Source organism: Eurosta solidaginis, chromosome 5, assembly GCF_040869045.1.
Source record: "Eurosta solidaginis isolate ZX-2024a chromosome 5, ASM4086904v1, whole genome shotgun sequence".
Classification (NCBI taxonomy): domain Eukaryota; kingdom Metazoa; phylum Arthropoda; class Insecta; order Diptera; family Tephritidae; genus Eurosta; species Eurosta solidaginis.
This window is the reverse complement of record NC_090323.1, coordinates 107,540,726-107,567,861: the sequence shown is the minus strand read 5'-3', so window position 1 is coordinate 107,567,861 and position 27,136 is coordinate 107,540,726. Positions and strand designations below refer to the sequence as shown.

Here is a 27,136-nt window from a genome sequence, read left to right as displayed (position 1 = left end):
TCTCCTCAACTTGCCAGTAGCCGCTTTTCAAGTCCAGTGTGGAAAACCATTTCGTACCAGATAGCGAGTCCAGATTGTCCACACTTTTTGAGACTTAACTTTAGACCAGCGCCAACTATTCTCTGGAAAACTTCCTCCAAGATGTTCATCAAAGTTCTTGCCCAATACGATGACGTCGTCCAGGTACACCAAGCATGTTTCCCAATGTAGACCTTTCAGTAGCTGGTCCATGAGTCTCTCAAAAGTAGCTGATGCATTACAAAATCCAATAGGCATCACTGTAAATTGCCAAAGACCATCACCGACACTGAAGGCTGTTTTCTCTTTATCTTCCTCCTTCTCCTCAACTTGCCAGTAGCCGCTTTTCAAGCCCAGTGTGGAAAACCATTTCGTACCAGATAGCGAGTCCAGATTGTCGTCAATTCTTGGCAATGGGTAGCTATCCTTTTCCGTAACGTCATTAAACTTCCGGTAGTCCACGCAAAACCTCATTTTTCCATCCTTCTTCTTTACAAGTACTACCGGTGAGCTCCGTGGACTAGCTGATGGTTCGATGACGCCGCTGTCGCTCATTTCTTGTACGATTTGACTCACAACTTCCCGTTTCGCCAATGGAACACTACGAGGAGCTTGACGTATCGGCCTCGCGTCTCCAGTGTCAATTTGATGTTTCACAACAATGGTGCGGCCTGGTTTGCAACCATCCTGGTGAAATATGTTCGCGTACTTTAGGAGCAGTTGTTTTGCCTTATTCTGATAGCCTTCCTCTAGCCCCTGCGTCCATGCCGTGATGTCATTTGAAAGATCAGTATTACTAGATGAAACGTGTTCCTGGAGCTGTTCACAGTTAATAACTACTTCAGCCTCTTGGCATCTTCCCAAAATAGCTCCTTTGGTCAAATTAAATGGTGACTTGAACTCATTAAGTACTCTTACCGGAATACGTCCATCTTGTTTTGTCATAGCCAGGGTTTTTCCTACAAGTATGTTCAGTGCTGATTTGTTTGATGCTTCGACAACCGACAATTTGTTTGTCCCACAATCTCCATCAACCTTTGCCCAGATGACTGCTTCGGATTTTGGTGGTATTTGCTGACTCTCTTCCACCAGCACTCGTTTACTGCTGTAGCCTCTCTCGTAGCAGAAATTTAGCGGCACATCCATGTTCTTATATCGCATCGTCTTGCTTTGCATATCGATCTTGATGCCTTGGTCGATTAAGAAGTCCACTCCAATTATGATTTCATCAACAATCTCTGCCACTATAAAATTGTGTAGTACCGTGACGCTCCCAATTGCTACTTCACACACTACTTCTCCAATTACCTGGGTGTCCTCTCCCGTGGCTGTACGTAGTCTTGCTCCAAGCAATGGTCTTATCTTCTTGTTGACTAAATCTGATCGAATGATGGAATGGGATGCACCCGTATCTACAGTCAGTAGACATTCCTTTCCATCCACATGTCCTCCGAAAGTAAGATTGTTTGACCTTCTTCCAATTTGTGAGATAGAGATTATGGGGCATTCAATTGAGGGAGCCAGCTGTCGCCCCTTGCTGCTGACTCGCTTTAGTTTAACGATTGATTGGTCTGGGAGATCTGATCATCTCCTTCAGCTCTGCGTTTACGACCACCCACATTGTTGGAACTGTTAGGGTTGGTGTTGCAATAACGCGCAATGTGCTCCGGCTTTCCACACTTAAAGCATTTGACTTCATCATTATTCTACTGCTGCATACCCTTCAATGCTTCCAAAATTGTGTCTACCTACTCTGGCCTTCCTACTTCCATACGATGAGCCTTATATGCTGGTTTACTCAATAGGGAGGCAGTTTCCTGAGTTAATGCATGTGATACCGTTTCAGCAAATGTCAGCTTTGGGTTTGCCTATGTAGCTCGCTTCGTTTCCATGTCCCGTATGCCATTTGCATTTTTACCCTCTCGGTGTGTTCCACGGGTGCGTCCGCATTTGCGAAATGAGCCAATCTTTCAACATCCGAGGAAAACTCCTGCAAAGTCTCATTCGCTCTTTGGTGACCGTTTTGCAACTCAATTTGGAATATACGTTTTCTATGCTCGCTTCCGTACCGTCGTTCTACAGCAGCCAGCAATGCGTCATAACTGTTCCGCTCGTACTCTGGAATAGTCTGTAAGATTTCGGCAGCAGGTCCTTTCAATGCTACGAAGAGTGCAGCAACTTTATCTTCAGCATTCCAGTTGTTCACTGCTGCGGTCTTCTCAAACTGTAGCTTAAAGACCTGGAAAGGAACAGAACCGTCAAAGGATGGTGTTTTTACCTTTGGATTGCTTGCTGAAACAACTGGCCGATTTAATTGCAACTCCTGTATACGACCTCTCAAAGCATCCACCTCTGCCTCGAATTTTTCTTCAAACTGCATTATTTTTTCGTCCATGCGCGCTTCGAGTTTTGATGATATACGCGCCTCTTTTGCTTCTAGTTGTACTGTTATGCGTGTCTCTTGCTCTTTCAGTTGGGTTGCCATATATGTCTTTTGTTCTTCCAGCTGTGATGACATATTTGTGGATATTTGTGATGACATTTTTGTTATACGTGCCTCTTGTGCTTCAATCTGCGCTGTTATACGGTTCTCCTGCAATTCCAGCTGAGTTTCCATCTTGGATGTAATCTGTGTCGACATTTCTGAAATGCGTGCCTCCTGTATTTCCAATTGTGATGCCATATATGTCTTCTGTTCTTCCAGTTGACATGACATTTGCGACGACATTGATGTTACTGTCGATGTTTGTGCAGATATTGCAGCCAATATCATGTTCAAGTCTGTGCTGGAAACTGTCTGCGATGTTTCGTTTTTCTCTTCAATTTTTGTTGTCTCCTCGCCACTAGATTAAAGGCATACTCTTCCACGTTAATTCCCTCTAATTCGATTGCCTCTCTTAGTCGTGCCTGAAGTTCGAGTTTATTGCCGGTTGTATTCAATCCACGGCTGTTCAACTCCTTCTTCAGTTGCTGGATCTTCAATTCACTGAACTTTGCCATTTTCTTGTTGTCCTCTGGAATTTATTCAACAATTCCTCTTCTGACACCATTTAAAACGAATTTACTGCAATTCCCCAACGTTCGTATCGCTAAACTGTTGAATAAATAACTCCAATATTGAATAATGGAAAAATGGCCTTTATTAAAGTACTTCACAATAACACTTATACTTTGCATCGAATAGCTTGCTTAATAACCAAACTGATTGATAGCTCAAATAAAACTGACTTCTCGTCTCCACTGTTGTCGCCCTTTTATACTGTCCGACCTCCTTGTTGCATATTTCTAGGCTTTTCAAATTCCAGAACTTATTAGTTAGTTATAAATTTCTCATGTATAATTTTTATAGCTTCTCTCATACCCCATGCGCTTGTATGTGTGAGCGAAACTTCCACAATCACAATTGCATGCCTTTAGGAGCATTTCAGATAAGATATCTGCATGTGCTTGTGCGTTGTTTCTCCGCCGCGTGTATGCGTATGTGTAGACATAATGATTGAATTATTGATGTGAATTCACGTCACTGCTTAGCATCGGCGTAGAGATGGCAGTACCCCTTAGTGCCGCCAACATTCGTAACAATATATATTGAAAACGTAAATACCTATCCCGAAAAATTACTCCCAAACAAATGTTGAACTAACTATATGTGTGGGTGTGTGCTACTTTACTCTGAGATTGTAATTTACAAATGTACGTGGGTTAAGGTGTATGTGCATACGAATTTTTTTCTTTTATGAAAAACTCACCTCGCTCAGAAATCCGAGTTGGTACCAATTCGTTGTGCGGAGTTGAAAGTAAAAAAGAAAAAAACACCCAACATATGCAGAACAATGGAATTTTTGTTCTGTTACAGGTCTTTGGCCGATTGACCGTGGTCACGGCTAATCCTATGCACAAGTGTCTTTTGTTTTTAGTTTCGCGTACCGGTTCAAAGCATGTGCACATTTAAAAACCTGCTACCAGAAACTCAAAATAATAAAAATCGCGGAAAATAAAATTAAATCAAATTAGGATTAAAAAAAAAAGGTTGTGTGGCACTCGGGTTCTGCCGCGGTAAAGCTATTGCATATTATCAACTTATGCAATTATAATATTTATGCAAAATTTTGTTTTCTTTGATATTAATTGAAGTTTTGTCTTTGATATTAATTCAAGTTAACCTTTTTAAGCGTGGTGACCGATAAGAAAACAAATTTTTTACTTTTATTGAATAAATGAGAAGTTAAAATTTTACTTTCACTTTAACTTTAACTTTATTTTTAACTTTAACTTCAACTTTCACTTTAACTTTAACACTCACTTTAACTTTAACTTTAACTTTGTTTTTAACTTTAACTTTAACATTCACTTTAACATTCACTTTAACTTTAACTTTAACTTTAACTGTAACTTTAACTTTAAATTTAACTTTAACTTTAATTTTAACTTTAACTTTAACTTTGACTTTGACTTTAACTTTAACTTTAAATTTAACTTTAACTTTAACTTTGACTTTAACTTTAACTTTCATTTTAACTTTAACTTTAACTTTATTTTTAACTTTAACTTTAACTTTCGCTTTAACTTTAACATTCACTTTAACTTTAACTTTAACTTTAAATTTAACTTTAACTTTAACTTTAACTAATTTTACTTTGACTTTAACTTTAAATTTAACTTTAACTTTAACCTTAACCTTAACTTTAACTTTAAATTTAACTTTAACTTTAACTTTAACTTTGACTTTAACTTTAACTTTAAATTTAACTTTAACTTTAACTTTAACTTCTGCTTTGACTTTAACTTTAACTTTCATTTTAACTTTAACTTTCATTTTAACTTTAACTTTCATTATAACTTTAAGTTTATTTTTAACTTTAACTTTCGCTTTAACTTTAACTTTAACTTTAACTTTAGCTTTAACTTTAACTTTAACTTTAACTTTAACTCTAACTTTCACTTTAACTTTAACTTTAACTTTAACTTCAACTTTAGCTTTAACTTTAACTTTAAATTTAACTTTAACTTTAAATTTAAATTTAACTTTAACTTTAATTTTAACTTTAATTTTAACTTTAACTTTAACTTTAACTTCAACTTTAACTTTAACTTTATTTTTAACTTTAACTTTCGCTTTAACTTTAACATTCACTTTAACTTTAACTTTAAATTTAACTTTAACTTTAACTTTAACTTTAACTTTAACCTTAACCTTAACTTTAGCTTTAACTTTGACTTTGACTTTAACTTTAACTTAAACTTTAAATTTAACTTTAACTTTAACTTTAACTTTAAACTTAACTTTAACTTTAACTTTGACTTAAACTTTAACTTTAACTTTAAACTTAACTTTAACTTTGACTTTAACTTTAACTTTAACTTTAACTTTAACTTTAACTTTAACTTTAACTTTAACTTTAACTTTAACTTTAACTTTAACTTTAACTTTAACTTTAACTTTAACTTGAACTTTAACTTTAACTTTGACTTTGACTTTGACTTTAACTTTAAATTTAACTTTAACTTTAACTTCTACTTTGACTTTAACTTTAACTTTCATTTTAACTCTAACTTTAAGTTTATTTGTAACTTTAACTTTCGCTTTAACTTTAACATTCACTTTAACTTTAACTTTAACCTTAACTTTAACTTTAACGTTAACTTTAAACTTAACTTCAACTTTAACTTTGACTTTAACTTTAACTTTAACTTTGACTTTAACTTTAACTTTGACTTTAACTTTCATTTTAATTTTAACTTTAACTTTATTTTTAACTTTAACTTTCGCTTTAACTTTAACATTCATTTTAACTTTAACTTTAACTTTAACTTTGAATTTGAATTTAACTTTAACTTTCATTTTAACTTTATTTTTAACTTTAACTTTCGCTTTAACTTTAACTTTAACTTTCGCTTTAACTTTAACATTCACTTTAACTTTAACTTTAACTTTAACTTTAACTTTAACTTTAACTTTAACTTTATCTTTGACTTTAACTTTAATTTTAACTTTAACTTTAACTTTAAATTTAACTTTAACTTTAACTTTATTTTTAACTTTAACTTTAACTTTCGCTTTAACTTTAACTTTAACATTCACTTTAACTTTAACTTTATTTTTAACTTTAACTTTAACTTTCGCTTTAACTTTAACATTCACTTTAACTTTAACTATAACTTTCACTTTAACTTTAACTTTAAGTTTAACTTTAACTTTAACTATAACTTTAACTTTAACTTTAACTTTAACTTTAACTTTAACTTTAACTTTAACTTTAACTTTAACTTTAACTTTAACTTTAATTTTAACTTTAACTTTAAATTTAACTTTAACTTTAACTTTATTTTTAACTTTAACTTTAACTTTCGCTTTAACTTTAACTTTAACTTTAACATTCACTTTAACTTTAACTTTAACTTTATTTTTAACTTTAACTTTAACTTTCGCTTTAACTTTAACATTCACTTTAACTTTAACTTTAACTTTCACTTTAACTTTAACTTTAAGTTTAACTTTAACTTTAACTTTAACTTTGACTTTAACTTTAACTTTAACTTTAACTTTAACTTTAACTTTAAATTTAACTTTAACTTTAACTTTTACTTTAAATTTAACTTTAACTTTAACTTTAACTTCAACTTTAACTTTAACTTTAACTTTAACTTTAACCTTAACTTTAACTTTAACTTTCACTTTAACTTTATTTTTAACTTTAACATTAACTTTCGCTTTAACTTTAACATTCACTTTAACTTTAACTTTAAACTGAACTTTAACTTGAACTTTGACTATAACTTTAACTTTAACTTTAACCTTAACTTTAACTTTAACTTTAACTTTAACTTTAACTTTAACTTTAACTTTAACTTTAACTTTAACTTTAACTTTAACTTTAACTTTAACTTTAACTTTAACTTTAACTTTAACTTTAACTTTAACTTTAACTTTAACTTTAACTTTAACTTTAACCTTAACTTTAACTTTCACTTTAACTTTAACTTTATTTTTAACTTTAACATTCACTTTAACTTTAACTTTAAACTGAACTTTAACTTTAAATTTGACTATAACTTTAACTTTAACCTTAACTTTAACTTTATCTTTAACTTTAAACTGAACTTTAACTTTAACTTTGACTATAACTTTAACTTTAACCTTAACTTTAACTTCAACTTTTACTTTAACTTTAACTTTAACTTTAACTTTATCCTTCACTTTAACTTTAACTTTAACCTTAACTTTAACTTTCACTTTAACTTTAACTTTATTTTTAACTTTAACTTTCGCTTTAATTTTAACATTCATTTTAACTTTAAACTGTATTATTTTTTCGTCCATGCGCGCTTCGTGTTTTGATGATATGCGCGCCTCTTTTGCTTCTAGTTGTACTGTTATGCGTGTCTCTTGCTCTTTCAGTTGGGTTGCCATATATGTCTTTTGTTCTTCCAGCTGTGATGACATATTTGTGGATATTTGTGATGACATTTTTGTTATACGTGCCTCTTGTGCTTCAATCTTCGCTGTTATACGGTTCTCCTGCGATTCCAGCTGAGTTTCCATCTTGGATGTAATCTGTGTCGACATTTCTGAAATGCGTGCCTCCTGTATTTCCAACTGTGATGCCATATATGTCTTCTGTTCTTCCAGTTGACGTGACATTTGCGGCGACATTGATGTTACTGTCGATGTTTGTGCAGATATTGCAGCCAATATCATGTTCAAGTCTGTGCTGGTAACTGTCTGCGATGTTTCGTTTTTCTCTTCAATTTTTGTTGTCTCCTTGCCACTAGATTAAAGGCATACTCTTCCACGTTAATTCCCTCTAATTCGATTGCCTCTCTTAGTCGTGCCTGAAGTTCGAGTTTATTGCCGGTTGTATTCAATCCACGGCTGTTCAACTCCTTCTTCAGTTGCTGGATCTTCAATTCACTGAACTTTGCCATTTCCTTGTTGTCCTTTGGAATTTATTCAACAATTCCTCTTCTGACACCAATTAAAACGAATTTACTGCAATTCCCCTTATTTGCAATCTTCTGCCAACGTTCGTATCGCTAAACTGTTAAATAAATAACTCCAATATTGAATAATGGAAAAATGGCCTTTATTAAAGTACTTCACAATAACACTTATACTTTGCATCGAATAGCTTGCTTAATAACCAAACTGATTGATAGCTCAAATAAAACTGACTTTTCGTCTCCACTGTTGTCGCCCTTTTATACTGTCCGACCTCCTTGTTGCATATTTCTAGGCTTTTCAAATTCCAGAACTTATTAGTTAGTTATAAATTTCTCAGCTACGACTACAGATGTATAATTTTTATAGCTTCTCTCATACCCCATGCGCTTGTATGTGTGAGCGACACTTCCACAATCACAATTGCATACCTTTAGGAGCATTTCAGATAAGATATCTGCATGTGCTTGTGCGTTGTTTCGTATGTGTACGTGTATGCGTATGCGTAGACATAATGATTGAATTATTGATGTGAATTCACGTCACTGCTTAGCATCGGCGTAGAGATGGCAGAACCCCTTAGTGCCGCCAACATTCGTAACAATATATATTGAAAACCTAAATACTTATCCCGAAAAATTACTGTGTATATCTGTACGCTTGTGTGTGCGCTCCCTCCCAAACAAATGTTGAACTAACTATATGTGTGGGTGTGTGCTACTTTACTCTGAGATTGTAATTTACAAATGTACGTGGGTTAAGGTGTATGTGCATACGAATTTTTTTTCTTTTATGAAAAACTCACCTCGCTCAGAAATCCGAGTTGGTACCAACTCGTTGTGCGGAGTTGAAAGTAAAAAAGAAAAAAACACCCAACATATGCAGAACAATGGAATTTTTGTTCTGTTACAGGTCTTTGGCCGATTGACCGTGGTCACGGCTAATCCTATGCACAAGTGTCTTTTGTTTTTAGTTTCACGTATCGGTTCAAAGCATGTGCACATTTAAAAACCTGCTACCAGAAACTCAAAATAATAAAAATAGCGGAAAATAAAATTAAATCAAATTAGGATTAAAAAAAAGGTTGTGTGGCACTCGGGGACTGCCGCGGTGAAGCTATTGCATATTATCAACTTATGCATTTATAATATTTATGCAAAATTTTGTTTTCTTTGATATTAATTGAAGTTTTGTCTTTGATATTAATTCAAGTTAACCTTTTTAAGCGTGGTGACCGATAAGAAAACAAATTTTTTACTTTTATTGAATAAATGAGAAGTTAATATTTAACTTTAACTTTAACTTTATTTTTAACTTTAACTTCAACTTTCACTTTAACTTTAACACTCACTTTAACTTTAGCTTTGTTTTTAACATTAACTTTAACTTTAACATTCACTTTAACATTCACTTTAACTTTAACTTTAACTTTAACTGTAACTTTGACTTTAAATTTAACTTTAACTTTAACTTTAACCTTAACTTTAACTTTAATTTTAACTTTAACTTTAACTTTGACTTTAACTTTAACTTTAAATTTAACTTTAACTTTGACTTTAACTTTAACTTTCATTTTAACTTTAACTTTAACTTTAACTTTATTTTTAACTTTACTTTTAACTTTCGCTTTAACTTTAACATTCACTTTAACTTTAACTTTAACTTTAACTTTAAATTTAACTTTAACTTTAACTTTAACTTTAATTTTAACTTTAACTTTAACTTTAACTTTAACTTTAACTTTAACTTTAACTTTAACTTTAACTTTAACTTTAACTTTAACTTTAACTTTAACTTTAACTTTAACTTTAACTTCAACTTTAACTTTAACTTTATTTTTAACTTTAACTTTCGCTTTAACTTTAACATTCACTTTAACTTTAACTTTAACTTTAAATTTAACTTTAACTTTAACTTTAACCTTAACTTTAACTTTAACTTTAAATATAACTTTAACTTTAACTTTGACTTTAACTTTAACTTTAAATTTAACTTTAACTTTAACTTTAAACTTAACTTTAACTTTGACTTTAACTTTAACTTTAACTTTAAATTTAACTTTAACTTTAACTTTAACCTTAACTTTAACTTTAACTTTGACTTTGACTTTAACTTTAGCTTTAACTTTAACTTCAACTTTAACTTTAACTTTAACTTTAACTTTAACTTTAACTTTAACTTTAACTTTAACTTTAACTTTAACTTTAACTTTAACTGTAACTTTAACTTTAACTTTAACTTTAACTTTAACTTTAACTTTAACTTTAACTTTAACTTTAACTTTAACTTTAACTTTAACTTTAACTTTAACTTTAACTTTAACTTTAACTTTAACTTTAACTTTAACTTTAACTTCAACTTCAACTTCAACTTTAACTTTAACTTTGACTTTAACTTTAACTTTAACTTTAAATTTAACTTTAACTTTAACTTCTACTTTGGCTTTAACTTTAACTTTCATTTTATCTTTAACTTTAAGTTTATTTTTAACTTTAACTTTCGCTTTAACTTTAACATTCACTTTAACTTTAACTTTAACCTTAACTTTAACTTTAACTTTAAACTTAACTTCAACTTTAACTTTGACTTTAACTTTAACTTTAACTTTGACTTTAACTTTAACTTTAACTTTAACTTTGACTTTAACTTTAACTTTCATTTTAATTTTAACTTTAACTTTATTTTTAACTTTAACTTTCGCTTTAACTTTAACATTCGCTTTAACTTTAACTTTAACTTTGACTTTGACTTTGACTTTGACTTTGACTTTAACTTTAACTTTCATTTTAACGTTAACTTTATTTTTAACTTTAACTTTAACTTTCGCTTTAACTTTAACTTTCGCTTTAACTTTAACATTCACCTTAACTTTAACTTTAACTTTAATTTTAACTTTAACTTTAAATTTAACTTTAACTTTAACTTTATTTTTAACTTTAACTTTAACTTTCGCTTTAACTTTAACTTTAACTTTAACATTCACTTTAACTTTAACTTTAACTTTAACTTTATTTTTAACTTTAACTTTAACTTTCGCTTTAACTTTAACATTCACTTTAACTTTAAGGGGTACTGCCATCTCTAGGCCGATGGTAAGCAGTGACGTGAATTCACATCAATAATTCAATCATTATGTCTACACATACGCGTACACGCGGCGGAGAAACAACGCACAAGCACATGCAGATATCTTATCTGAAATGTTCCTAAGGGTATGCAATTGTGATTGTGGAATTGTCGTTCACACATACAAGCGCATGGGGTATGAGAGAAGCTATAAAAATTATACATCTGTAGTTGTAGCTGAGAAATTTATAACTAACTGGTAAGTTCTGGAATTAGAAAAGCCTAGAAATATGCGACAAGGAGGTCGGACAGTATAAAAGGGCGACAACAGTGGAGGCGAGAAGTCAGTTTTAATTGAGCTATCAATCAGTTTGGTTATTAAGCAAGCTATTCGTTGCAAAGTATAAGTGTTGTGAAGTACTTTAATAAAGGCCATTTTTCCATTATTCAATATTGGAGTTATTTATTCAACAGTTTAGCGATACGAACGTTGGCAGAAGATTGCAAATAAGGGGAATTGCAGTAAATTCCTTACAATTGGTGTCAGAAGAGGAATTGTTGAATAAATTCCAGAGGACAACAAGGACATGGCAAAGTTCAGTGAATTGAAGATCCAGCAACTGAAGAAGGAGTTGGACAGCCGTGGATTGAATACAACCGGCAATAAAATCGAACTTCAGGCACGACTACGAGAGGCAATGGAATTAGAAGGAATTAACGTGGAAGAGTATGTCTTTCATCTTGATGGCGAGGAGACAACAAAAAGTGAAGAGAAAAACAAAACATCGCAGACAGTTACCAGCACAGGCTTGAACATGATAGTGGCTGCAATATCTGCACAAACATCGACAGTAACATCAATGTGGTCGCAAATGTCATGTTAACTGGAAGAAAAGAAGACATATATGGCATCACAATTGGAAATACAGGAGGCACGCATTTCAGAAATGTCGACACAGATTACATCCAAGATGGAAACTCAGCTGGAATCGCAGGAGAACCATATAACAGCGAAGATTGAAGCACAAGAGGCACGTAAAACAAAAATGTCATCACAAATATCCAAAAATATGTCATCACAGCTGGAAGAATAAAAGACATATATGGCAACCCAACTGAAAGAGCAAGAGACACGCATAACAGTACAACTAGAAGCACAAGAGGCGCGTATATCATAAAAACTCGAAGCGCGCATGGACGAAAAAATAATGCAGTTTGAAGAAAAATTCGTGACAGAGGTGGATGCATTGAGAGGTCGTATACAGGAGTTGCAATTAAATCGCCCAAATGTTTCAGCAAGCAATCCAAAGGTAAAAACACCATCCTTTGACGGTTCTGTTCCTTTCCAGGTCTTAAAGCTACAGTTTGAGAAGACCGCAGCAGTGAACAACTGGAATGCTGAAGATAAAGTTGCTGAACTCTTCGTAGCATTGAAAGGACCAGCTGCCGAAATCTTACAGACTATTCCAGAGTACGAACGGAACAGTTACGACGCATTGATGGCTGCTGTAGAACGACGGTACGGAAGCGAGCATAGAAAACATATATTCCAAATTGAGTTGCAAAACCGTCACCAAAGAGCGAATGGGACTTTGCAGGAGTTTGCCTCGGATGTTGAAAGATTGGCTCATCTCGCAAATGCGGACACACCCGTGGAATACACCGAGAGGGTAAAAATCCAGAGTTTTATAAATGGCATACGGGACGTGGAAATGAAGCGAGCTCCATACGCAAACCCAAAGCTGACATTTGCTGAAACGGTATCACATGCATTAACTCAGGAAACTGCCTCCCTATTGAGTATACCAGCATATAAGGCTCATCGTGTGGAAGTAGAAAGGCCATCAGCAGTGCATGAGACGACGGGTCAAACCCCTGCAAAAGTAACTTTTGGCAATGACCTTAGACTGCCAGTTGATTTGAAGTTTGGAATAGATGCCACTGCAGAAGGGTACGCAGCAGTAGAATAATGATGCAGTCAAATACTTTAAGCGTGGAAAGCCAGGACACATTGCGCATTATTGCAACACCAACCCTAACAGTTCCAACAATGTGGGTGGTCGTAAACGCAGAGCTGAAGGAGATGATCAGATCTCCAAGAGCAATAAATCGTTAAACTAAAGCGAGTCAGCAGCAAGGGGCGACAGCTGGCTCCCTCAATTGAATACCCCATAATCTCTATCTCACAAATTTGAAGAAGGTCAAACAATCTTAATGTCGGAGGGGTTGTGGATTTAAAGGAATGTTTACTGACTGTAGATACGGGTGCATCCCATTCCATCATTCGATCAGATTTAGTCAACAAGAAGATAAGACCATTGCTTGTAGCAAGATTACGTACAGCCACGGGAGAGGGCACCCAGGTAATTGGAGAAGTAGCATGTGAAGTAGCAATAGGGAATGTCACGGTACTACACAATTTTATAGTGGCAAAGATTGTTAATGAAATCATAATTGGAGTGGACTTATTAATCGACCAAGGCATCAAGATCGATATGCAAAGCAAGACGATGCGATATAAGAACATGGATGTGCCGCTTAATTTCGGCTACGAGAGAGGCTACAGCAGTAAACGAGCGCTGGTGGAAGAGAGTCCGCAAATACCACCAAAATCCGAAGCAGTCATCTGGGCAAAGGTTGATGGACATTGTGGGACAAACAAATTGTGGGTTGTCGAAGCAGCAAACAAATCAGCACTGAACACACTTGTAGGAAAAACCCTGGCTATGACAAAACAAGATGGACGTATTCCGGTAAGAGTACTCAATGAGTTCAAGTCACCATTTAATTTGACCAAAGGAGCTATTTTGGGAAGATGCCAAGAGGCTGAAGTAGTTATTAACTGTGAACAGCTCCAGGAACACGTTCCATCTAGTAATACTGGTCTTTCAAATGACATCACGGCATGGACGCAGGGGCTACAGGAGGCCTATCAGAATAAGGCAAAACAACTGCTCCTAAAGTACGCGAACATATTTGACCAGGATGGTTCCAAACCAGGCCGCACCAATGTTGTGAAACATAAAATTGACACTGGAGACGCGAGGCCGATATCTCAGGCTCCTCGTAGTGTTCACTGGCGAAACGGGAAGTTGTGAGTCAAATCGTACAAGAAATCAGCGACAGCGGCGTCATCGAACCATCAGCTAGTCCATGGAGCTCACCGGTAGTACTTGTAAAGAAGAAGGATAGAAAAATGAGGTTTTGCGTGGACTACCGGAAGTTGAATGACGTTACGAAAAAGGATAGCTACCCATTGCCAAGAATTGACGACACTCTGGACTCGCTATCTGGTACGAAATGGTTTTCCACACTGGACTTGAAAAGCGGCTACTGGCAAGTTGAGGTGAAGGAGGGAGATAAAGAGAAAACAGCCTTCAGTGTCGGTGATGGTCTTTGGCAATTTACAGTGATGCCTTTTGGACTTTGTAATGCACCAGCTACTTTTGAGGGACTCATGGACCAGGTACTGAAAGATCTACATTGGAAAACATGCTTGGTGTACCTGAACGACATCATCGTATTGGGCAAGAACTTTGATGAACATCTTAAGAACGAGGAGGAAGTTTTCCAGAGAATAGCTGGAGCTGGTCTAAAGTTAAGTTCCAAAAAGTGTGCGCTGTTTAAAAAGGAAGTAAATTATTTAGGTCACAAGGTAACGAGAGAGGGCATCTGCACTGCAAACGAAAAGATAGAGGCTGTAAGCATTGGCCAAGACCACAGAACCTACATGAATTGAGAAGTTTCCTTGGGCTGTGCACATATTACCGCCGATTTGTACCAAATTTTTCCAGCGTAGCCCATAGCCTCCATGAGCTTACAGGAAAAAATAAAGCTTTTGAATGGAAGAAGGAGCAAGGAGTGGCTTTCCAAACATTGAGGAGCGGTTGTACGCTGCCCCAATGTTAGCATATCCGAATCCAAGAGCAACATTTATTCTAGACACAGATGCGAGTGGATATGCTATAGGAGGCGTTTTATCACAACTGGTCGATGGACAGGAGAAGGTAGTTGCATATTACAGCCGTTCGATTGGAAAACCAGAGAGGAACTACTGCGTTACGCAGAGAGAGCTGTTGGCATTGGTAGAGTGCAAAGCTACAAAAGCTACTACAAAGCTTTGACTTTTCCATTGAGCATCGAAAAGGTAATACCCATGGAAATGCCGATGCAATATCACGAAGACCATGTAGTTTGGAATGCAAGCACTGTTCAAAGGCCGAGGCTAAAGAAGACATTATAGATGTCCGGCTAATGACTATAACGTGTACGGATGAATGGGACAAGGAACAACTAAGAAAGTGTCACCTAGATGATACAGATCTGTCACATGTTATGCAAGGGCTCGAACGAAACGAAAGACCAAGTAGAGAGGAGATGTCAGCAGAGAGTCCCATTGCGAAGTCATATTGGGCACAGTGGAACAGTTTAGAATTGATATCCGGTTGCTTGCATCGAGTATGGGAGAGTGAGGATGGTCAAAGAAAAAAGGAACTGATAATTGTTCCCAGAAAGAGGAGTCCTGACGTGCTCAGCGAGCTGCATAATGGTCCAAGCGGAGGTCATCTTGGAATCACGAAGACGCTCGAGAAGATTAAACAGAGATTCTATTGGGTTGGTTGCCGTCAGTCGGTCACTGAGTGGATTGCGAACTGCGAGGTTTGCAGCAGAGCGCAAGGGCCCAAAACCCGAAGTCATGGCCAGATGAAGCAATATAACTCAGGTGCGCCATTTGAAAGGATCGCTGTGGATGTCGCCGGTCCTTTTCCTACTAGTAACGGCGGAAACAAATATGTACTGGTAGTATTGGATTATTTCAGCAAATGGCCAGAGGTATACCCAATCCCAAATCAAGAAGCGGAAGCAGTAGCAGAAGTGTTTATAAACAATTGGGTTGCAAGGTATGGTGTACCAATAGAGTTACATTCTGACCAAGGCAGGAATGTCGAATCAGCTGTGTTCCAGGAAATGTGTAAATCATTGGGCATTCGAAAAACACGGACAACTGCATTGCATCCTCAATTCGACGGTATGGTAGAACGATTCAATAGAACATTGGAGGAGCACTTAAGGAAAGTAGTAGACAAGTACCATAAAGAGTGGGATACCCGCATACCATTATTCTTGATGGCTTACCGATCAGCAGTGCATGAGACAACGGGTCAAACCCCTGCAAAAGTAACTTTTGGCAATGACCTTAGACTGCCAGTTGATTTGAAGTTTGGAATAGATGCCAATGCGGAGAGAAATGTCAAGAAATCCACTGGTGATTTGGAAGAAGAGCTAAGAGAAATGCATGACCTGATAAGGCAACGAACAAAGATTATGAGTGACAAGATGAAAGCCAGATACGATAAAGCAATTAATTCGGAAGGTTTTCAGGAAGGAGATTTGGTGCTGTTATACAACCCACAACGTAAAAAAGGTTTGTCCCCGAAATTGCAGTGAAGATTGCAAATAAGGGGAATCGCAGTAAATTCGTTACAATATTTTTTTTAGAAATAGCTCATATCAATAAATTGCCACTTGAAAACGAAAGTTTTCCATAGTTATTTTTTTCTTTGTTCGCATGCATGGGTTGAAATTTTGATTTTTTTAGGTAAGACATAAGTAAAATAACATAAGTAAAACAACAAACATAAACTGCAAGTTATTGGTGCAGATTTTGCCCTTGTGGTAACTGATGGTAAGTTGGGGTAATTGAGTAAGTAATGGAAGGGACGTAAAGACTTAGAAGAGACGAACATTAGTCAGGATCAAGGGGACTCTACTCGGGAAGCGGAGCCATAGTAGAGTCCAAAGGCTGTTCGCATCTCGTGAACAGGAGGGATGGGAAGGCTCCACCTGACTCGGACAAGTTTTCTCCCACCTTCCTATATTTCTTTTTCTTTAGTTTGTTTAGATACTTTCGCGCAGCAATGAACTCGATTTTGCTATGCAACTGTTGGGAAAGGAGAAGTGGCAAGAACCGCGCCTCAAAGCCGACGAGCCTCAGCCGGGCTACTAACATGCCACTCCGCCACTCCTCTCCCGTACCGGGCAGTTACGTAACAATGGCGCCCAAAGAAATAGCCCAATTTTCAATTTCAATTTTTTTTCCAATTTCAGTTCCATCTTTATTTCGTTTTATTTTTGCATTCCTTAATTTTTTTTTAATTTCCCAAAAATAAATTTTCTTTTTTTTCTCTATTTTCGTAACTTTTCCTTTCTTTCCTATACCCTTTTTTCCATAACTCTTTTCTTAACGATATCTTTTGTTTACATTTATAACTTTTACCTTTCTTTCAATTTCAGTTTCTCTGACAGGACCAAGACCGTTGTAGGGGCAACATCGCTTGGATCCGTCCGACGCGATATATGCCACTACATCAAACACAAAGGAGGCGTTGCTAAAGTTTCGGAGTCAGTTTTTCGCAGAAGGGGAGGGATTACTCCACCTGACACGGGCAGACCTTTTCTTCCAGCTTTCCCTTTCTTTTCGTAGATTTCAGGTATGAACCCCTCTCTCTTGTTTGTATAACTTTAGGTAAGGCAGGTGAGCAAAAACTCACCCCACCCGACGAGCTAGCAAGGGCTTGCTAGCATGCCACATGCCACCTCCGCCTTACCCCAACAGTCAGTTATACGACAGCGATACTAAGAAAGTTAATCGTGCGGTAATAGCCTTTTTTGTGGTTTGGGCAGAGCACACCTAAATTCCAATATGGAGACCATATCTAGCATGTCAGTTGAAGCATGCTTTTTACCAAATCTTCGCCTCCATGTTTGAACAGCTCGGCGGACTTCCCGGCTTACCCGGGCCTTGTTATTATTTAGCCGCGATATATCCCGTCATCGGCGATTAGAAAATCGGGTTCGTGTTCTTTCGCTCTAGGTATTAATGAGAAGAACTGTGCTTGTTATCGAACAAAGTGACACGGCTGAAGTCTGGTCAACTTTAAATGTAGTTTTAATACGAACTGAAAAGCCTGAAAGGGTCGAAAATTATCTGTTTTAATTAATATACATACTTTCCTTATTTTATGATCATTTACCTCTAACCTGCAAGAAGTTCTGTTCATTACCTATTTTCACACGAAAGGCATATGATTTCGAAAACTAATATTTTTCTCATAGGGTGAGTTTACTTATTCATTCTGGAAGCAGAACAGAAATAATAGAGTAATCGACAGTTTATCAGAAACGGAATGAATAAGTATACACAGAAGTAATATGTAGAATGAACTTTTTGCTAATTATCTGTTTTTTTTTTTATTTAGCAAAATGTTGTGTAACATTTTAGTTTTATCTGTGTTTAATTAGCGAGACATACTCATATTGCTTTATACAGTTGTTTTTGTTATTTATATTAAGGAAAATATAGATAATATTATGATATAATAGTTAACAGCGGAAGTACTGCTTATAAAAGCACTGCTTAAACCCAATGTTACTAAGATCTTGGAGCAAGTCTATAATTATTCCTTACAATTATAATTAAAAAGCATATAGAATTAGTATGTACCTAAAATGGTGAATAAACGAATAGCAACAAAAAGGCAACACTTAGAGACCAATTGCAAAGCGACCAGCACACAGTGGTCGGTTCCGTAGGCCAAAAAAAAAAGGGATATTTGTTTTTGTTGTATTCGAACTATACTCTTTAAGAATAGCTTCAAAAGTGAGGTTATGGTATTAGGTGGTTTTTGCGGTGTGAGCAAGTTGAAAATAAAGTGCAAGTTTAAGCTATTTAAAAATACATAAAATATCATTGTATTGAAATAAATAAAAATGAATATGGAATTCAAAGATATTTCATTTTGAAATAATTTTAGTGTCTTTAGCTTGTTGTGTTCTTTTTTGCTATTTAAAATTTCACCAGTGCCTTTATTAGTGTTTATTTGCACAAATATTTCAATTTCAGCTAAAGTTTTAGTTGAGTTCCTCACCAATCCTCACGTGGGTTAAAGTTCTAAGATTCTAAAGTGTTAATATCAGTTGCCACTTTCTGCCACTAACTATGTTTTGCGACAGTTTTCTTATAGCGTCACACTGATAAATTATTGTCAAATGTTATATGTACTCACATGAACTTACGACATTATTTTATCCAGTTGCCGATATGCAAATGTAAACTTTTGTTTGTGTTCGTTGTTTTGTTATTGTTATATATGCAATATCTTTTAATAACCTTAATTTCTGTATTTAATCCTATTAAACATTGTATTTGTGATAGACACATCTTACCATTGCGAACTATCGCGCATGTATATGCATGCAGTGAACTGGGTCGGTATGAAGTTATCACACGCACCAATTTTATTTTATTTATTTATTTTTTATTCTCACATATTACTAAAGCCGTGACCAAAGTTTCACGTTGATATCTCTACTGGAAGTATTTTTGGCCCAACTCCATATGAGACCGACCAGTGTGCAGCGGGGCATTCATATGGCTGAATGGTAAAGGCATTTGCCTTTACACTAGTATAAAGGATGAATGTTGAAGATTTCGATTTCAATACTCAGCTCAAGAGAAGCTAGCTGATGAAGAAGTGAAATTTCAGAAACATGTCCTAGTAACCATCGCCGTTTGTAAACTTTGTCATTTTTCTCTAATATCAATAACATTTTAGTTTTTAGAAATATTGAAACGCCTTTGGCACTTTAGGTCGAGGGGTCGTGTTACTCTTTTTATACTACCTCGTGAGGTAAACACGAAAGTTACGGAGTTTCAGAATGTACATGTAAATGTGCCCAAAGAGTGTCGCTTACGTTATTTTGAGGTATCTGAAAAAAGTGGGGTGTCTCTTGACATAAAATTGGAAGTCTTATATGTCGCACTCGTTTATTTTCGGGAAGGGATTGACATGTCAATATTAAATTTGTATATTGAGTTTGATTGTAATTCAAACTATTTTTCTCCCTCTTTTCAGTACAAATGGTTCACAACTAGCAGTAAATCAACATGTCCCATATGTCGAAATGTGTTCTGAAAATTAAATAGTTACGCACGTTCGGGAATCAATGATGGGATATTGACATCAAATAATTTACACACTTCGCAAAAAAAAGGATCGGAACATTATGTAGCAATATATTCAAGTTCTAATTGTACAGTGTCAATTAACTATAAATAAAGTAATCGTACCATCACCGAAGTGGTTTTCATCGGGAAGAAAATTACTTTTTTCGAAATAACAAATAACAGCAAAAACCAAAAAAAGTAGCGGACAAAAAAACCAAGGACCTTCAAATATTGGGGACTTAAGTCACCTTCTTCTTGTTTGCTCATTGACGTGACACAATCCCTAGTAAAAATATTGGGATAAATTACTTCGGGCATGAGCGCATAGTTTTAGTTTTTATACTCAGGTGATGCGGCCGCCGTGGTCTTGTGGTAGCGTTCTTACCTACCATACCGCTGGTCCTGAGTTCAAGTCCCAGGAAAAGCAACATCAAAATAATTTAGAAAAGGCTTTTCTAATCGGGATCACCCCTCGACAGTGATTTGGCTAACACTTCTCTTGTATTTCAGCTATGAAAAGCTTCTCAGAGGAAAATCATCTGTCTGCATATGCAGTTTGGAGTAGGCACAAAACAAGTAGGCCCTGTCTCTCCAATTAGTAGGAAAAATTAAATAAAAGGTTAAGAAGATATCTGCTGTCATATGAACATATGGAAATCAACTATAGAACCGTAACATCCGTAAAAACATGGTTTTCGGACATACGTGATCGTACTACTTGTTTCGCATTCGGTATGATGACATACGTGAACGAGTATTTTAATTGATTATTTTTTGTATTTTTACAGCCACATTTTTGTATATATGATGACTTTAAAATATCTTCCAATGTAAAAAAAAAACAAAAATGTACGGTGCGATAACCTCCGAAAAGATTTTGGGCCGAGCTTCTATTCTAATTTGCTTCGTTAATTTTTCCTACAAATTGGCGGGACCGGACCTACTCGTTTTATGCCGACTCCGAACGGCATCTGCAAGGCAGATGAGTTTTCACTGAAAGCTTTTCACGGCAGAAATACACTCGGAGTGCTTGCTAAAACTACCGAGGGGCGACCCCGCCAAGTAAAAAATTTTCTTCTAATTGAAAAACCATGTTTCTAAAATTTTGGTGGTGCTGAACCCAGGGTCTTCGCTGTGGTAGGCGAGGCATGCTACCATCACACCACGGCGGCCGACAATCTACTTTGGTCTAATTCATTCAAAATAAATCGAAATTTGCGATCGTATGTTTTAATTCCAGCAAAATTATACGACTGACGTATCACGTAATTTTTTTTCGTATTGTATTCGAGCCGTGATCCCATTTTACGAGTCGGACCCTGAAAAAATTTTTATAGTATCCATTTTGTTTTGTTCATTTTCCAATAAGGTAGATAATTGATGTATATTGGGACGATTTTCCGTCATCCCTTGTCAGAATTGGTCTGTAGACAAACCGGTTTCGGTTTTGATTTGTCTTATATGGCCAGAATCGCGAAAAGTGAAATCGGAGATTTTTTCGTTTTACAAATACTGTATGAAATGTTACTTGATACGAAAGATTATTTTGTAAAATATCTAGTAACGCTATATTTCAAGAAACTAAAAGTGTCTGTATTTGACATTTCTCACCCTTTTTAAATTAATCTCCGAATTGAAAAAATGGCAAAAATTTCAGGATCGAAAAAAAGATAAATAAAATTAAACAATTATTTATTTTGCCGGCTTTAGGTCAATGTTAAATAAAACACATATGGTTTTGTTTATCTCCAATATATTTCGGCTACACACCGGTAACCGTCTTCAGGGCAGACTGTTGACAAACATAAAACATTTAAATTATAATTAAAATCACATTTTTAACAAATAATATATTTAAATTTTAACAAATAATAAAAATCATCATTAAAACAAAAATAATGTTTATATACATTTTATTTACACGTCTGCACTGCGTGACGTGGAGTTGTGTACTGTCTGTTTGTCAGTAAATGTTTGTATAAGTGAGCGGAATGATGATCGGAGTCCGTTTTATAGTTTAATCGTCTATTAGTGGGAGTATTTATAATATGCAACATCTCGAGAGTGAAGCGCTTGCTGTATTGTTGCTCTTGTTGTAGGATCTTTGTGTTGTTGAAATCTGGCTCGTGCCGGCTATTTGCACAGTGTGCCATAAGTGCTGTTTTGTGGTTGTTAGTTTGGTGACAATATTTATAATCGGATTTATGTTGTGATATCCTAGTTTTTAGTTTGGACTTTGTTGTTCCTACGTATATACTTTGACAAGATTCGTCGTTATTACCGTTGCATGGAATTTCATACACCACATTGCATTTTTCTATTAACGGTACAGCTGATTTTGTTTGATTGAAAAATTTTTTTTAAAGTATTCGTTGGTTTGTGTGCTATTTTTATTTTTTCTTTGTCATAACATTCCGATGCAGTTAGCCGCTCTGATAATTTGGGTATATATGATACCGACTTATAGATCATGGGGTTTCTTGGTACATTTTGACTGTTATTATTTTTATATTTCCTTAACAATGTTTTGATTATTTTAACTGGAAAGTCGTTGTTCCTTAATAAATCCATTATTTCCTTCTCTATTTCTTTATGGTAAATTTCACCTGAAGTCTGCATCATCCTTCGTACACAGCCCGTTGCCGTATTCATTATCATCGACTTCGGGTGCTTGGAATTGAAGTTGATGATTCGTCCTGATGACGTCGGCTTCTTATACCATTTTAATTTTAGTTGATTTCCATATCTATTTATTACAGAGTCCAAATATACCAGTTGTCCATCCTGTTCTTCTTCGATTGTGAATTTAATATGTCTATTAAAGGAGTTAAGCGCTTCGAGCGTGTTTTGAATATTATTTACGTTCACTATTGCGAATAAGTCATCGACATACTTTGTGACTAGTCGTGGTTTCTGACCTAGTTTTCTTAATATAGTTTCTAAAAGTTTTTCCATTATTATGTCGGCTATCACTGGAGAAGAGGGTGACCCCATCGGTAACCCTTTTAATTGTGTGTAAATTGTATCCTTATATTTAAAATATCTATTATCCTTAATGCAAAAAGTAACTATTTCCATAAATAATTATTCGGTATTTTCGTATATTGTTGTATAATTGGCCATTTTTCTGATATAACATCTATTGATAACTGTACCGGTATGCTTGGAAAGAGTGAAACCACGTCAAAAGATCCATAAATTCTTTAAAATTATTTTCACTCTTTCCAAGTATACCGGTACAGTTATCAATAGATGTTATATCAGAAAAATGGCCAATTATACAACAATATACGAAAATACCGAAGAATTATTTATGGAAATAGTTACTTTTTGCATTAAGGATAATAGATATTTTAAATATAAGGATACAATTTACACACAATTAAAAGGGTTACCGATGGGGTCACCCTCTTCTCCAGTGATAGCCGACATAATAATGGAAAAACTTTTAGAAACTACATTAAGAAAACTAGGTCAGAAACCACGACTAGTCACAAAGTATGTCGATGACTTATTCGCAATAGTGAACGTAAATAATATTCAAAACACGCTCGAAGCCCTTAACTCCTTTAATAGACATATTAAATTCACAATCGAAGAAGAACAGGATGGACAATTGGTATATTTGGAGTCTGTAATAAATAGATATGGAAATCAACTAAAATTAAAATGGTATAAGAAGCCGACGTCATCAGGACGAATCATCAACTTCAATTCCAAACACCCGAAGTCGATGATAATGAATACGGCAACGGGCTGTGTACGAAGGATGATGCAGACTTCAGGTGAAATTTACCATAAAGAAATAGAGAAGGAAATAATGGATTTATTAAGGAACAACGACTTTCCAGTTAAAATAATCAAAACATTGTTAAGGAAATATAAAAATAATAACAGTCAAAATGTACCAAGAAACCCCATGATCTATAAGTCGGTATCATATATACCCAAATTATCAGAGCGGCTAACTGCATCGGAATGTTATGACAAAGAAAAAATAAAAATAGCACACAAACCAACGAATACTTTAAAAAAAATTTTTCAATCAAACAAAATCAGCTGTACCGTTAATAGAAAAATCCAATGTGGTGTATGAAATTCCATGCAACGGTAATAACGACGAATCTTGTCAAAGTATATACGTAGGAACAACAAAGTCCAAACTAAAAACTAGGATATCACAACATAAATCCGATTATAAATATTGTCACCAAACTAACAACCACAAAACAGCACTTATGGCACACTGTGCAAATAGCCGGCACGAGCCAGATTTCAACAACACAAAGATCCTACAACAAGAGCAACAATACAGCAAGCGCTTCACTCTCGAGATGTTGCATATTATAAATACTCCCACTAATAGACGATTAAACTATAAAACGGACTCCGATCATCATTCCGCTCACTTATACAAACATTTACTGACAAACAGACAGTACACAACTCCACGTCACGCAGTGCAGACGTGTAAATAAAATGTATGTAAACATTATTTTTGTTTTAATGTTGATTTTTATTATTTGTTAAAATTTAAATATATTATTTGTTAAAAATGTGATTTTAATTATAATTTAAATGTTTTATGTTTGTCAACAGTCTGCCCTGAAGACTGTTACCGGTGTGTAGCCGAAATATATTGGAGATAAACAAAACCATATGTGTTTTATTTAACATTGACCTAAAGCCGGCAAAATAAATAATTGTTTGAATCAAAAGGTCGCTAAATACACTAATTGATAAATAAAATTATTTTGACCCATTTTTTCCAGAATTTTAAAGTTTTAAGGGAAGAAAATAGTATATTTGGATACTTATCATACTAGATAAGTATCAAAGTACCTCGGGCATGCATTTTTGGCTTAAAAAATTTAGGTCGCAAATTATATGTAACGTCGCAGTGCAAAAAACAATTTTTTTTGTGGCGTAATTGACCGCTATTTTTAAAATTCACTGGTATATGTTCTTAGTATAATCCACGATCTTTCGGTCTCATTAGAAATCACATTAAAAAAAAAAATTTGGTTGCATCGAATAAAATTAGCCATTCATGTTTAACGTGGCAGTGATTTTTTTTTAATAATTTAACTATGTATATTCTAACATACTAATTATAAAACCGCAGCTTCGCGTAAGTAAAGCTCAACAAAATAAAAATGACATAGCTAAGCTTAAAATCACCAAAAAATTTTGAGGAGTATAAAAAGAAAAGAGCTGCTAGTACGAAACTTTACCGGAAAAAAAGAAAAATGAAGAAAATGACATGCCGCAAACAACAATTAGTAGTGTTCTCGAAAACCGACGTTAGAACATTCGGCAAAGGGTACAGAAGTTTCGTAAAAAAAGCGTACTGGGAAAAAACGGAGCAGATCATGTTTGAGTGACTCGCAACAGGGTATAACTGCTCAAAAACATTCGGGAAGGCGGTGAGGAAAGCAGAACGCGCATTACTCCAATCACCAACTAAGCGGAAAGCTGTGCTGAGCAAAATTTTTAGTAACGTGCGTGAAGCCAACAAAATGGACATAGAGACTGGCATTCTACCACCACCGCCCCCAAAATACCTTAATGCTCAAAAAAGCTATTATAGCTTTCTATGAGCGTGATGATATTTCGCGGGTCCACCCAGAATTCGAAATGTGAAGGAATATCTGTCCGAAAGTGGCGAGAAAATCTTGTTGCCCACTAGGCATATGGTACAAAGCTGCAGAGAAGCATGTGCACTAGACTGGGTCGATTTATTAACCTATATCGCGTCATCGATTTTTCTATAGGATTTGGGCTCAGGAAAAAAAGTTCCACTACGCATAACCAAAAAAAATAATTTTTGAGCCTGCAAAATTTCAACGATTTTTTCGATTTTTTATGCATTTTTTCATTTTCAAGGCTCCTAATCAATTTTCATGTATTTTTTTTATTGTGAATTGGCAAATGCAAAATTGGTAAATGCAGTTTTTTGAAAAAAAAAAAATTCTTTTATGGAGATTTAGAATAATGTTGGTCGAAAAATCGATCTTTTTTTTGCAGGCTCAAAAATTATTTTTTTGGGTATGCGTAGTGGAACTTTTTTCCTGAGCCCAAATCCTATCGAAAATCGATGGCGCGATATAGGTTAAGTTTCGACCATACAAATCAACCCAGGTTAATGTGCACTATTTAATGAAGAACAAAGTAACTCGGGATCATTTCAGGCTTATAAAAGAATTGCCGTACAAGATGAGCTTTTTTTCATACAATGCTAATTTCATAGATGCCGTCTCTGTTTTACATAAATTTGTTGCCCACGTACCAGATTATGAAGATGGTTTTGTATTGCAGTACTTGTGTGATATACCTTCAATGGACTGCTGGTATTGCGTTAAATGTACTGGTATAACAGTACTGAAATTGACTGCCCTGGTGGGTGAACCTGATCTGGATATGCAAGTATCATGGATGAAATGGACGAAAAATGATGGTGTCAAGCTAACTGATCTAGGTTTGATGGCGAATGAGGACAAAAAGAAGTACCTGCTGTCATCGAGCAAAGAGTCAGCGCATACGCGCCTTAGCAACCACGCTACTGTTGGCAGCCATAATTTCGAAATAGTAAAATACTTCATTTATTTGGGAACCAGCATCAACACTAGCAACAACATCTGCACTGAAATCCATCGAAGAATCAATCTTGCCAATAAATGCTACTTTTGACTAGGTAGGCAATTGAAAAGTAAAGTCCTCTCTCGGCGAACGAAAATCATACTCTACAAGTCACTTATCGTTCCCGTCCTACTATATGGTGCAGAAGCATGGACCATGAGAACATCAGATGAAACGGTTCTGGGAGTGTTCGAGAGAAAAGTTCTTCGAAAGATGTTTGGACCTCTACGCGTTGGCGATGGCGAGTACCGAAGAAGATTTAATGATGAGCTGTACGAGCTATACGCACACATCCCCATAGTCCAGCGAATTAAAACGCAGCGGCTGCGCTGGCTAGGCCATGTTATGCGAATAAAATATGATGCTCCGGCCAAGAAAGTGTTTCTGTCTTAGAAAGAAAGTGTTTCTATCCTTAGTGTGACCAATTGGCGCCGGTTGGCGGAGCGAAGGAGCGACTGGCGCGCCTT

General features: G+C 35.2%; 1 protein-coding gene across 3 annotated transcripts in view; it reads left to right on the top strand.

Moving 5' to 3' along the window:
• The window catches only part of Ltn1 (E3 ubiquitin-protein ligase listerin), a 1,386,601-nt gene that overhangs the window by 1,114,014 nt on the left and 245,451 nt on the right, over positions 1–27,136 (top strand). Inside the window, exon 17 of one of the 3 annotated variants that reach the window (XM_067791509.1) lies at positions 19,939–20,158. The exons of 1 other annotated variant lie outside the window; for it this stretch is intronic. In XM_067791509.1, the coding sequence (XP_067647610.1) occupies positions 19,939–19,998 (60 nt within the window). In that variant the 3' untranslated portion in view covers positions 19,999–20,158. Of the gene's footprint in view, positions 1–17,317; positions 17,459–19,938; positions 20,159–27,136 lie in introns of those variants that run through there. One more of the 3 variants, XM_067791512.1, reaches the window with a different exon arrangement.